The 15371-nt window shown below is 34.4% G+C and overlaps 1 protein-coding gene across 1 annotated transcript; it reads right to left on the bottom strand.

Annotated features, from left to right (window-relative positions):
* Positions 1–8395: 8395 nt before the first annotated feature.
* Positions 8396–13572, bottom strand: LOC129257231 (TBC1 domain family member 25-like). Its single transcript, XM_054895513.2, has 3 exons — positions 13465–13572; positions 11303–11454; positions 8396–10503 (listed from the first exon to the last, which is right to left on the bottom strand). The coding sequence occupies exons 1-3, from the start codon at positions 13503–13505 to the stop codon at positions 8609–8611; spliced, it is 2088 nt and encodes a 695-aa protein (XP_054751488.2). The 5' UTR covers positions 13506–13572; the 3' UTR covers positions 8396–8608.
* Positions 13573–15371: the final 1799 nt, after the last annotated feature.

Raw genomic sequence — 15371 nt, 5'->3', positions numbered from 1 at the left:
CATTTAACTGCTGACCATAACCCAGTCGAAGAGACTAAAGTTTATTGCACAAATAATATCCATATAAGTTTAATATGTACCAGCCAAGCTGTTCAGAGTAGTATATCATCACAAATCCCATTTGACAAAATACCTATTGATTTCAATACATACATATAGTACAGTATTTTGTTACACTATCATTTCACAAATGATACTATACATTTCATAACATGGATAATACATATGAATATGCACTGGTGTTACTATAGTTAATAGTACAAGTCTATTTAAATCTAAACATCACATTACCATCACTATTCGGCACTGAAAACAGAATTCAACTAATACATACAGCTAAACAGGCCTAATAAATGAATAAAAAATAGGGACAGAATGCCTTACAGTTGATGTCAAACTAGAGACATTTATTGATGGAAAAATTCACAATCAAAGTTAAAGTTGTGCCCACAAGAAACTGATCCACAAAATCCACAAACTGAGTTTGTGTTTGGAAGAAAATCAGCTTTTGAAAGTATTAGAAGTATGAAAATGAATCAACTAAATTATAAAGATAGGCATAGAGATGTATAAAAGATAGAGAGAGAAAGTGAATGAGTGAGAGCAAAGCTATGAGATGCACAATGGGAGGGAGGGAGGGATAAAAAGGAGAAGTCCACGCTCTCTATTAAAGATATATGATCAGAGGAAATACTATTCCAAAAGACTTACATACACATGGAATGTGTGGAATTCACAAGTACTGTTCTCATAACAAAAGAAAACATGGTATAACACTTAACTGTATAAAATAGAGTTTTAAGAGAAACACAGTAATTTGACTTTGATGGCCAAGTTTGCCCTAAAAATGGGTTGATTCCATCATGGGTTAGCAAATATCATTATTGTATTAGACTAGTGAATTTTTTAGAAAGTAATACAATGCCGTTTCCAGAACAAATGGTATGTAAATTAGCAAACCTCCCTGTTCTTTTTTTCTTGGTTGTGTAAGAAAATTATTCCTTGTATGGTAAGCTGTTGGAACAATGAGTAATCTCACACATTCCATGGGGATTTAGATATGTCCAAGATTCTAGGATTAAAAAATAGACGCCCTTACAAATTTCATACATATATATATAAATTACAGGGAAAATTAGTAGATGACATCATTTCACTCATGTGCAAACATCCAATTTTAGCATAGCACTATTTATACATGAAGCATTGTAAAAAATAAAAAACATTGAAGTTTTCATATCTTTTAATAATACTGCTTTGTCTGTTTTTAATTTTATCTCTGTTCAACCCATGATAAGGACAAACTTGACCTTTAACAATTACCAGTTTTGAATGCACATCTAGGATATAAATATTGATATAAAATTATCTGCTAAAGTTATGTATCTATAATATGCAAACCATCTCCTATAGTGCTTATATTGCAACAAATGATCATAACACAATATTCACATGGTATACATAATTTCACCATGAGACTGAATAATAGGATAAATGGCAATAAAAAGAAATATAATCAACTGCCAAAAAATATCCCACGCACGTATCACTTTGGGAAAGCATAATGATTCAACTATTATTTCACCAGGATAGACCAGCAACCCAATATAAATTACAATGAAATATTGCATATTTGCATTTAGATATGTTAGATTTTTTTTTCAAAGAAGCTTTTGGTCCCTTTCATAAAAGAAGTCAAATTAGAATTTTAGTTTGACCTCCAATACCTATCGAAAAGAATATTCCTTATTTCATGTGTTGCATTTGCATTGTATAAGAATATATCTTGACAGTACAGTGGGTGATTTTGGTACGGTGTTGAAATCTGGTGTTGGTGTTGTGACAACACAAACACCAGCCACAACACCGTACTTGAAATGATACTGGTGTTGGGATTGACCTCGGAAAATATGACATATTTCCGGCAGTTTGTGTTGAATGTCATCTGCTGAACCACGCATCACAGCTGGTGTTGACGATTTACGTGTAATTTTCCCATTCACCAACACCAAACCCCAAGTATTGGGAAAAATCATTTTTTCACGTTCGGTGTTGGTGATTTGAATCCCACGAATAGGCGGCGTACATGATGAAGCATCCCCGTAAAATTAGATTTTTGCAGATAAGATGAGTGCAAATCATTAGAGCCTTATACATTTTAATGGACAATGATATTTACTTTCAGATTCTTGAAGTAATTTTAGCCTTTGCATTCTGTACCATGAGACTTTACTGTAATTTCTCCCACTTTTGTCAAGTTCTCGCTAATAAAAGTTGAGATGGTCAGCTGCGCAGCAGACAGGCGTGACATCATAGGCTATCAATAACACAATCGGTATTGTTCTTCTGAATCCAGCTTGGGGTAGGAGCTTGGTTCAGCAGCTTTTTCACGCTTTCAACACCAACACCGAAAACCGGAATTGAAATCACCCAATAAGTGTAATAATACAGGGGTTATGGATCATTAATGACTATTTTGTGAAATAACCAAAATATTTTGGGTTTGGTTTGGTTTATTTATCAGAAATAATATTTACAAAGCCAAACCCATCTTGCATGATAAATGTTCACAAATGACAATTTGCTATCATTAAACTTTTGTCAAGCATGATTACCCAAACATGCGAATACAAATAAGTGAATATATATCTATTCAAAATATCATGCTGCATGTTTTGCATAATCAAACATTAAGTACATTTTATTTAATTATGTATAGAATGTACAATAGCATAAAGGAAAGCAAACAAAGAAAATCTATTCTGAGTGCTCTAATATGGTAAATACATGTATATTAAAAGATTATTGAAGAATTCTCAATACCGGGTACACCATCTCAAATGATTAATTTTTAGGCACAAAATTTCCCATTTTATGCACTGATTGTACACACTTGAGAATTAAAATCTCAAAACAATGACTTTGATCACATCCTTTCATTCACACTTAATAAAATGAATACAAATAGTATGTGGTATTTGTATAGTGTACATATCCACCTTATAAGGTACTCAAGGCGCTCCTATATTACCCTGGCTAAGCTACTTATCACTTTGATTTATGACTCAACATATACACATTGAACATTAACATACACTGAACAATCGTGCTGTCTTAAGAGGGGCTCAAGAAAACAAATTGCTAGAAAAGATACACAATCCATCATCCCCAATGCCCTACCCTCCAAAATAAAGAGGAAAATAACTTGTACAAGACACGGAAGAAAAAAGATACATATACTTTTAAATGTGAACATATGAATATTAAATATCTAGAAAGTAAATTTCAATAAATCACCATGGTTATTATATGCTCATTTACATTTCAAAAATCAAATATAACCTATAGCTAGATATGGATGTGGTCAAAGTGACTACCTTAATGCCATTGAATGCTGCGAGCTCACTCAGACAGGTATTTCACTCTATACATGGTCGACATTATTACTGGCAAGTAGAAGCAATAAATGGCAATGGTTTTTAAAGCAAAGCTTGTTTTCAATAATTTTTTGGGCCATTAGGCTAGCATTCAATCATGATTCAAAATATAAGGGGAAAAACTAAACAAAAATAATGTTGATATTATAAAACATAAGCCTGACTCCAAGGAAGTGTATTTAACTTAAACTGATAGGTTTTAGTTAACCCTTTGGCTAAATTCAACACATGGGTATTATATCTGCATTTAACAAAAGTGGGTAAGGTTCAAAAATGGAATATAGCATGTCATTTGACAAATAAAACTTTTAGTGATGTGTGATGGCATGCTTTAATCAATATTCATGAATCCCAAATTTCAACACCCAGGGGTAAAATTTAACCCATGATGTCAAAGTGTGATTTATCACATGGATATTAAAAGTTAACATCATGAATAATGTCTTCTTTAAGAAACCTGAATGAGACAAGTATGCTTTCACCTGCAAATTGAAAAAAAAACTAAACCAGGCAGAGGGGAATTTGCAGAGATGGGAGAAAAACAGAATTCCAAATCAGTTTATGTGTGAGTGTCAACCAAGTACAAAATGATTACGATTCTGAGTCAAATAGCATTTAAAAAATGGGAGTTTCTTGTTGTTGGGGAAGGGATCAAACTAGAATTAACCCCACTCAGTAAGTTTGAATTCTAATTGAAAATCATTCTCTTTCAAATATCCATCCTTCAACAAAAATTCTCAATTGTTTGAATTTTCAATTGAATTTCACTTTTTATATTACTGTGTGTAAATGTACCTATTGACTATTCTTAAATTAAACACACTATGATAATCTGCATAAGAATGAACATCTGTGATTGCATTGAGTGTGTCAGCTCAACAGGGACAGATTATCAAAGCAAAGGAATGTAGATCAATAAAGGAAGATCTAATTGTGTTTTAATCAAAATAGATAACAGTACTGTAAAATATTTTTTCATAGTAATCAGCACTAACATTCACACATTTATAATCTGCACATAGACTCTATAGAGCAACATATCATGATAAATCTTTGGTAAGATGTGTCTTACCAAGTTCATTAGACAATAATGCAATTGCACTGGCAATACCAATAATGCTTTTTAGTGTTGGATTTTTGAATTGCATTTTCTTTGCTTATTATTGAGATATATATTCTACAAAAACAAACTAATGAAATACATTTAAATAAACTACGTTTTGCAAAAATAAATTTGTTTACCACATTCGCTATTAAAGACTGTAATTCGAATAGGAGTTCTCTAATATGCTAGCACTGTAATTAATCTATACACGCCCATATATCAAATGAAATAATCCCAAATATACACACAAAAACACAAGAATATCATTTAAGTTTATATATTAAACTAAGATTGTTTTAAAAACACAAAATCCCAACTTCTTTAAAAACTTTCTTTTCATAAATATCTGTAATGGTATATGAATAAGACAGTTTGTGATGAATGCTAACTTGCTACACATTTTTCCAGCTTTATACACTGTATGATATGGCAGTAGATATTTCAGAACAAAAATTGTTCAGATATCTAGGCAAATGTCATACATGAACTGTGGCACCTTTGAGGTGCCACAGTTCATGTGACCTCACGAAAAGCTATTTGAAACAATAATGAATTTGTAAATAAAACAAATTGAGGATTAACTTATGTAGCAATTGATCAAGAGAATATTACAATATATACAGCATTGCAATATAATACTATGTGCTTCTTAACGAAATAAATAATTCTTAATAGTACTTATACAGTATAAAAAGAAGAAAAAAAACAAGTACTGTAACTTTAAATGTCCAGAGCACTGTTAAATCCGGGTAGTAACATGTAAACCTGTTTATAACTTAATAAGAATGCTAGAAAAATATTTAGAAGAATCTAATGAAATAAACTAAATTATAAAGATATGCATCTAGATATATTTCAAAGAGAGAGATTACTAATGATTACTCATTTCACAGTCATTGTGAAATTGTGATGTCTTTTGTTTAGTGCAGATTGGATTGCTTGCTAGAGGGATTTCATTGTTAAGTGCAGCTATTAATTTCAAAATATGAAATTGCTTTTTGTTTTCAAGGCATCCCAAATAAGAACACATTTCCCATTCACAAGCCTTCATTTAACAGGGCTCACAAACGTTTAGCGGGAAAATTGTTAAAACTACTTGTGAACGAAGAGCAACTCCCGCAAACAATTCACGAAGCTTCCGAATCTTAAGCACCTTTTTGTCCCAAAAACTGAAAATGTTGGACTTCACCATTTTTTAACTTTTGCATCCTTTGCAAAATATTTATGAGCCCTGAGAAAACCAGTCTTAACGGAAACTGTAGAAGTGAGATTCAGTGTGCACAAATTGTGCATAAGCTTAAAAACACAATAAAGAAAAAAATATATTCTTTTTATGGTGCACATGTGTATATGTATGTAGTCATAGGGATATTGCAAAATGATATCAAGTTAGGTAATAGAACTGTCATAAAGTCATTGGCAGTATCAAGATGTATTAAAGATGTACACACACATTTCTTATACATGTATAATAAAAAGAGCTCACTTGCAAAAGGGGTTAGGTCCATTTTTCATTAAATTTGATTTTTATGTCTCAATGTATAGATTTTTAGTAGCTCTATAAGATGATACCAAAGAAAAGTTGCAATTCCCATTAAAAAGTGAACTAAAATGGCAAAGAAAAATCACTTTTTTTTCAAAAGGGGTTAGGTCCATTTAAGTTTTGTTGCAAAAGGGGTTAGGTCCACACAATTTTTTTTTGGAAAAGAACATCTTAAAAAATATGAAGACAGGTAGATTTCTTTTATACCCAATTTTATTTTCTCATGGTAGGTTATCATGAAAATTCAGTTTCGCATAAGAATATTGCAATATGGGAGAATTAAAAAAAAATGATTTTCTTGGAGTGGACCTAACCCCTTTTGCAACCAAACTCTTCTGAAGAACTCATTTGTCAAAAGGGGTTAGGTCCATTTTTCATAAATTTTATTGTTTTCTGTCTCTAAACCTCTAAATTTTTAGTCGCTCTGATGATACCAAAGAAATTTTCTAATTCAAATGAAAACGTGAATGAAAGTGGCAAAGAAAAATTACTTTTTTAATCAAAAGAGATTGGATTCATTTCAGTTTGCCTGCAAAAGGGGTTAGGTCCACAATGATAATTTTTAAAAATATATATAGAAAAAAATTGAAGATAGGTAGATTTCTTTTATACCCAATTTTATGTTCACATGATAAGGTAGTACATCATGACAATTTAGTTTCTCATATTAAAAAATATTGCAATAAGTGAGAATAAAAAACATGGTTTTTCTCGGAATGGTCCAAAGTGGACCTAACCCCTTTTGCAACTAAATTATAATTGCATATCAAATGTTTTTTGACAGGAAGAATATGTATCTTGGTCAGGGGAAAATTAATACATTTGTACTTTTTGTTCATGTCAAATAGCACTCGTTTTTAATTGCTGGTGCTCTTTTGAAACTAACAAGAATCATTATAGGTTTTGAAAAACTGCACAAAAAGGTATATAAAAGCAATAATCACTTGTTTTGCCTCCCAAATCTGGGCATCTTTACCTTGAAATGGAAAGAATTGCCTAACTACACTAGCACATCATAATGTGGAGCTTATCCGGCATCAAATTTAACACAATTTTCAATATCAGCCCAGTTGACACTGTAGTGAATTATATTGGTGACATAAATTGAGGAACGCCATGCCACAGCATAAGCTCATCTGGCCTTTCGGGCCAGATGAGTGTTGTTCAATATCTTCATTTCTAAACATTAACCATAAAAAGTACAAGTTGTGACATGGTAAAAAATTACCAAAATATCCTACCATCATTACTCATCAATCATCATCAAAATAGAATGAGAAAAGAAATGGATATCTCTATTAAACAAGGAAGGTGTATACTTGGGATCTAAAGGCAAATGAAAATCCCAAACACAAAAAAAATTAAAAGCAAGTCAAAGGCAATAACATACATAGAAGCTAGAATCTCAGAGAGAGCTACTGGTCTGACTTCCAACTCATCCCTCCTTCGTAACCTCCACTGGCTTCCAATTTACAAGCGGGATCGCTTTAAGATCCTCCTCATCACCTTTAAGTCTCTTTCTGGTTCAAGCCCTTCATAATTTTCTGAACTCATCAACACCTACACTCCTTCCCGTGCTCTCAGGTCACAGAATAAGCATCTTCTTCAGGTTCCTCGTTTTAAGACACAGTACTACGGCCATAGCTCCTTCACCTTCAATGCTGCAACCCTCTGGAACTCTCTCCCGCTTGTCATCCGGACTGCACCCACTATCCAGACCTTTAAGACTGCACTATTAAAGAACGTACCTGTTTAAGAATTGATTATGTCTTTGCTTTATAGTTTTTATTTGCACTGTAATAATCAAAGACAGAATTTGGAATATGTCAAGAGTTAAGTTATTGTATCTTTAGATATGCTTTACCATAAACTGCATGGTTTTATGCCATGCTGTATAATTACTGAATTATTTAATCCTATTATAATCTATTATTTTCAATGACCATATTGTATCATTAGTTGAGATGTTTCATTCATGTATATGTCAAGCGCATAGAGACTTAATGTATTATGCGCTCTAGAAATGCAATTTTATTATTATTATTATGTTTTGTGCACTATGCAGGAGTAAATTAATTAGCCAAATAGATCTTGATGGCATGAAAAAAATATTTCATCACAGAGTATATTTTGTGATAACTTACAGCACAGTACAATGGCTTCTAATATTCACAAAAAATACAAGATATTAGCAATGTCCCACATAATGTATTGAATAAGCTGGTCCAATGATTACATTTTTAATCACACGTCCAATAATTGCAAGTACAAATACACATACACATAGGCATGACACATACAGTACATACATATACTTGAATGGAAGTCAACCTCATTACTTTACTGTTTATGTTTACTACAGTTGTTACTGCACAAATTTCAATCAGAGTGCCTGCATGACATGCTTCTTCATTCATGCATATTCACAAGAGTGACCTTAAATACTAAAAACAAAAGGGAATAAACTTACATTAACATTTCAACAATTTACTAGGCAGTTTGGGTGAGACTTTATTGATTACATTAACAAGAGCCTTGGATTGTTGCAGCAGCAGAGCCATTAAGACCTGACATACCACTTGGTCCATCCTTCCCAGCTGCTTTGGTCCCTACAACCTGGACCTGTGGCCTAGCTGCTTCAGATTGTAGATACTCCAGGTACAAGGCTCTAGCATGATGCAATACCTTGCTCAGGTGATGCTTGCGTACCATCCTGTCAAACAGCATGGCCATTTCATTATAGTCCATTTTATTGGCCATGATCCTGCGACTGTGACCAAGGAGCAAAGCAGCACAGACAAACATCATGAAGGGGTTCCCTCCACCAAAGTCTTGAGGAGGGGGCAAGCCTCTGTAAGGGCTACGGGAGGGGGAAGATGGAGACTGACGGGGGAATTTTAGTGGTGACATGGGGTGGGGTCTCTGGGGAGATTTGGGAGGTGACTTCGGTAAGGAATTTAGGAGAGGAGAGGTTTCACTTCCAGGAGAGGTCATATCATCACTTGATTTCTGATAGAATGCTAGGCTAGTTGGATGGCTCTTTGCATTGTTGTTGGTTTTGCTTTCTTCACCCTGTCCTCTATGATTTGATATCCCTTCATTAGTATTTCTCCCGGATAGGTCTTCCTTTTCAATAGAAATGTGCAACTCAGTTCTATACTTTTTGGCTTTTGATGATTTAGATTTCTTTTCTGCAGGCTCCGATTTGGTAGCACATGATTCTTTTTCTTGGCACTGTTCTTCGTTCTTGTTACTATCTGTTTCCTCATCATCTACTTCCCTGAGTGTTTCACTCACCCTGCTTGGATCTTCCTCTTTCAACTGTTCTTTGGAATTGCTATCAGCATGTGATACAGACTGTGGGGTTTTGTTCAAACTGCTCTGACTACCTAGACTGTCCCTAGATGAGCTCCTGAGACGTGAGAAGCGGAAGCGGACCCTGTCAATTGCATATGCTGAAGGGGAATTCCCAGTGATCGGTCCATTTAGTGTAACACCATCTGTTGGGGGATCTGGAGGAAGGGAACTCCACATAATCTCCAACATCCTCAATGCATCCTGGAATGCAAACTCTCTCTTCAGCTCCAAAAGTAGCCACCTATAACAGAAATAGAGATCATCTGCATTCTGTTCTTTGAGGTAATCATAAAAGTCTGGAGCCAAACAGCGAATGAGTTCTGTAAGGTGCAAAAACTTGATAGACATGGCATGTCCGTCGGGCATGAAATTACCTTTAAGACGTTTCATCAAACTGCAAAAGCAAATGTAGGCCTGGGCTTCATCATTCATTACATAGAGAATGGGTGAAGCCAGGTCACTCATTCCTTGGCAGTATGATACATCAGGATGTGCCAGTGAGTAGGTTGTCAAGACATTGAACAACTTAATACCATTGGGGTTTTCATCCCCGCCAGAATAGAACTTCTCAAGACGATCAGTCCGTAGAACATCCTTACGCACCATGTTCTTAATATTTTTGAAGTCCTCTCTGGGGTCGTTTTGAAGTCTGTCTCTCAACCGCTCATATTCTCTTGATTTTGTTCGAATGTAGTCTAGCCTCTCATTTCCAGTCATACCCTCAGGATAGATATTCAAGAGATGGCGCCAGACTACCTTGCGCAGGGATGATTCAACACCTCCCTGGTACACCCTAATACGTAGCTCCTGTGGTCTCTCAAGACGTCCAAGTGGATCCAAGAATGACCAGAACTCCTGATCATCCAGAGGTCTCATTGGCATTTCATACTTTTCCCCTTCCATTGAATCATCGTTGGTTGTGAAGATTTTCTGAAACCTATTGAAGGTCTTCCCAACTTGATCCATAAAAGCGCCGACTAGTGGTACAGAATGGCTACGATCATGGGAATTGTGAAGAGGTGCTTCCATTCCCGTTATCACATCCCAGTCCTCCAAGAGTCCTGAAAAAGAAAGTTGGAAAAAATATACATCATGATAATTCCAACTTTTAATCTACAACAGAACTTCAGGACACCCCTTAACCTGTTCAGCCCAACTCCAAAAAAGGGCTAAGGTCTACAGAAAATGTGCATTACGACCTAAGTATATAATGAGTAGCAAGTTACGAGAGCTTTCTTAAAAAGAAAAAATTCTATTAGCATAAAACCACAAGGCATTTAGAATGATTTTTTTTCTACAAAGCCAGATTTAAGTGGAACTTTTAACGTACTAATATCTCTTTTAGTTTGTTATAAATGCCTCAAAAAAAGTTCTGCAACTCAAGGGAACTACCAAGAATGGAACTGATATTATTGGAAAGCTCCATTATTTTTCATAACAATGAGGTGATATCTGTTGTGAATTTGTAATCATGGAATGTGTAGTTACAATGAAAACTAGGGCAAAGTCAGAAGTGAAATTTTGCCAGATGCGTTGATTTCTAACCAGTCTCGATTTCTTTTAAATGTGCAATGTGTTTTCAAATTTGCCAAGGTGATTTTGTTTTCCTTGAAATGTTCAGAAATGATTAAGATGAAACCAACATTTCTTTTTTACACTAAACACTGCACATTCTCATGACCAATGGCACATCAATGTAAAAGGGAATAATAATGCCTTCTAATATACCACAGTGGAACAATAAGTAATTATTTCCCCTCAGATTTAAGTTGCGGAACTTGTTTAGGGGTTTATATTCATTCATGATATGGACTGTGCCTGAACTGAGATTTAAGAACAGAACTAGCAGATCTGGCATACCTGGACCATCAAATGGTTTAGCATCCACTTTAAGCCTAAGGCATGGGTCTGAAGCTCCACAGATAGCAGCATCTAAATCCCAATCAGACAACATGGATAGATACACCTCCTGACCTCTGTCATCATGTGACAGGTAGCTGATAGTAAAACCTCTGAGGGGTTAAAAAAAATCAGGTAAAATATGAAATAATTTAAAGCCTCATCACTTTCAGATGACTTTTTTTTACTGTGACTTTTAATACTTTCTTTCATTTGTAAGTGAATAAGAAACCATAGGGCGCTTCACAAAGATTAAGTATGACTTGGAGTCACACTTAAACGTTGACGCATGTATGATATGCAATGCATGATCTTATTTATATGCAGTAGTGCGCGTCCTCATGGCACGATCTGACCAATGCGGTCAACCCTTTTATACTGCACGCAACTAGGCATTTAAGTACAACTCTATTAAAAGTCATACTAAAACCTCCCCATACCAACCAAACTCGTATACTTTTCATCATACTTCATGATAAACCATAAATATGTCTTATACAAGCCTCTTGATTTACCTTTCTTGGCTCATAAATGTTTAAACCATTGGTAAGGCAGAACCATTATATGTAATGAAAATAAGCCTGAAAAATACAATTGGACTGGATTTAGTGTGCAAGTACTGTATTGGAATGTTTAACATTAATTATGGATTGAAATTGACCTAAAAGTAGCAACAGCATTGGAATTACATGTTATCAGTATTTTTTAAACATTCCCACAAAGACCAAATTCATATTAATAATAATTACAAAAATTCCATGACTTTCCTTAACCCATTACTTTCAATGATGAGACATTCATTAATTCATTCTCCAATGACAATATGACTTTCTTTTTTTTAATTGCAGTAATAAGAGCAATGTTTCTTCATGTACACAACCTGAAATAACAAGGCAAATGAGAATTTTGATTTTTCTGGGAGGACATACTGGTAATCATTATTCTTTTCCTGTTAAATTAATAGATTATCTGATTGTACATGTATTTATTACAGTCTATACAATAAAAATTTGACTTGGAGTTTACACAGTATGTATTGATGATATGAATCTGAACAGCAAGTCCCATCTAATATTCAATAGATAGAACTTGCTAGAAGATTCCTATCACATCTGATTTTTATTCAAGTACACAATGCTGAAGCTTTACATGTAGGTAGTGCTCAATCCCATTTTCATTTTATGTAGGTCTTGTAGCAAAGGAGATAAAGGTACTTGAAGTACACACTCTGAGTGGCTTCAAGAAGAGGTTTCACGTCAAAGGAAAAGCATATTGATTTAATAGGGTGCTGTCATGGCTTCATAAACATAGAGTAGGAATATCCCTGCAATTTATTATTGCAAACAGTTGTTTAGTTCAAAATACTTAGAACGTACAATTTAAAAAAAAATGATGACAACAAAACATACAATCAAAGAATAGGAAATACTGTATGGTATTACTACTAAATTTCTCATTACAAGATTCTCCATATATTCTTGCACATGTTTAAAAATTAAGTATTACAGGTACAGCTTTGAGAAATGCATACCCGTACATACCACCCCCCCCCCCCCCAAAAAAAAAAAAATGTAATCTGGAAAAAAGATGGATTCTTGATTATGCACCTCCAACATTGCCATATCTGTTCAATATTTCAAACTTAAAAATTGTCAAAAACCTGAAAATATTATCTGGGGCCGTAACACAAAGATTTAATAGTGATTAATCGCTAGATGAAATGGCCTATCAAGATCATCATTGCATGCACATTTTGCTCAGAAGACTGACAGCATCATTCTTTCAAATTAGCAATAAATCGCTAACTTTTGTGTAACGGGACCCAGATCGTCACTCGTCAGTACCACATACATGTACATGTGTATTAACAAAGTCTATTTCTGATTATCAACTGGATCTATAAGCCATTGTAACAAGTATATGACCTTTGACCTTGTGGCACCTAAATCACATCAGATTCAAACATAGTAATGAACAAATGAAAGATCGAATTTTATGTATTGAATGGAATAGTTAGAGCAAGAACAAGCTATTTTCATATGTGAATAAAAAATTCACAAATTGGTTTTGGCTTCGGATATAATTTTTTAGATTAAAAATTACGCTAAATATTTATCACTTACATTTTCAATTGGAAGGCTTGTACAAGGAGAAGCTGTAGCATGTCAAAGCTGGTGATTTCAGGATCTATACTGAAGCTCTTATACTCAGGTTGCAACAGGCCCGAACATTTCTATTTGGAAAAGAGAAAGAAAGAGAGAGAGAAAAGAGAGAGAAAGTCATTAATTTCTGTGTCAGTTTTACATTGCACAGTATGTCATATATTTGGAAATTCTGTGGCACAGGGTCATACAGGGTTCATTGATGCGAGCAATAACCGCTACCTCTCAGGTAGCGATTCCGATTCGGAAACAATGGTTAAAATAAGAAATCCAAATCAGGTTCCTAAAGGCCCTGTGACTGAGCTCAAAATCCTCGCACTCACTGGGCTTTCTGCAAAGTCTTTTTTCCAGTCGGTATGAACAAACTGGTATATATACTTCCACTTTCCAGGCCAAAATCAAAAGTTTTTTTCAAATATGTAAGTTCAAAACAAGATTGCTGCATCCTTTCTTATTTTCACTCAAACTGTGACATCGTTCTCACTACCCTCCTAAAACTAGATTACTGGAAACTAGTTTAACGTGTAATGAGAACGGTCGTAGCGATCTTGGAAGCGATTTTCCACACTGGTTCAGAAAACCACCTTGCGATGCAGTTTTGAAGATTGCTTTGCCTCGCTAAACTGGTTTCTTCGGGAAGCGATCTTTGCACATTTTGGGCGCGCTACTCCACACGACAGGTGTAGAATGCCAATGCTGCAGTTTCGATATTCCCATGAAACTTGTCCATGTAGCTTTAATATATTGATTGAGATTTATATAATGATTTCAATTGGGAAGGGCGGGGAAACAAGGGGGAATAAGGAATAACGATTTGTATATTTTTAGTTGTATACCTAAGTGCATGATAACTGAAGTTTAGGTAATTTATATCCCACTTGCACTCTGTAATGTTAATTTATCCACTTTAGTTGTTTGTATCCGTGTAATATTTTTTTTTTTTTTATGAATTACTTTGTTTGCTTAAAAAAACTGTGATCATTTTTGTGTATTGAATATTGTATATTGTATCACGGCCCCTTTGAAAAACAGCTATGCTGAATGGGCTTTTAACCGTGGTGAAATAAATAAATGAAATGAAATACAGTAGTAAGCATTCTATCAACCAATATATCAATTTAATTTTTTGCTTCAGATGGGGTCTTTTTCTCTTTTAAAAACGTTAAATAGTACAAAAGGCATATCAGACTTTGCAAATTTGCACCAGGGTGCGAAAACTATGGTACATGTACAAATGATTTTCGGATTGCAATTGTACATACACTGAAATTCAATGGAAATGAGTTATGGGTTAATTACATGTATACTGGATTTTTTTTAAATATCAATACCTAACTGTCTTTTATGCTGAAGTATTGTCAAATTGTTTACCTCTGTAAATTCATGCATTTCAGCTTTTTAGCTGCAGTATGTGTACCACTTTGCTTGAAATAAATAAATAAACCAAGAAATAAAATGAAATGAATGAGTCTAATCTCATGCATGTACTGTCTTTATAGAAAATTCCAGACAATATTTGATCAGATTTGTGATGGTCTATGGATGGAGGCCAATTTTCTCACTTTTACCTACAAAGTCCTACATGTAGCTGTTGTAGGCCTACTGTGGGCAAAAAATACTTGATACATGTACATTGATGAAAATCTTATTTTTCTATTATTCCCACTTGTCAAGTGTGAATCAGAGATATACATGTGCATTATAAACAGGTTGGTATATCATTCCTGACACAAAACTGGCATACTTGTACATGTACCATTATTACTGTGTTTACACTTAATCGGCGTTTGCATCGGCTTTTTCATAGCGTGTAAACGCATTTAACTTGCATCGGCTCGCGGTTCAGAACCGGCAATTCGCACCGCCAA

This window comes from Lytechinus pictus, chromosome 3 (genome assembly GCF_037042905.1).
Source record: "Lytechinus pictus isolate F3 Inbred chromosome 3, Lp3.0, whole genome shotgun sequence".
Lineage (NCBI taxonomy): Eukaryota > Metazoa > Echinodermata > Echinoidea > Temnopleuroida > Toxopneustidae > Lytechinus > Lytechinus pictus.
The sequence above is the reverse complement of the archived record's forward strand: the minus strand, read 5'-3'. Positions and strand labels throughout refer to the sequence as shown.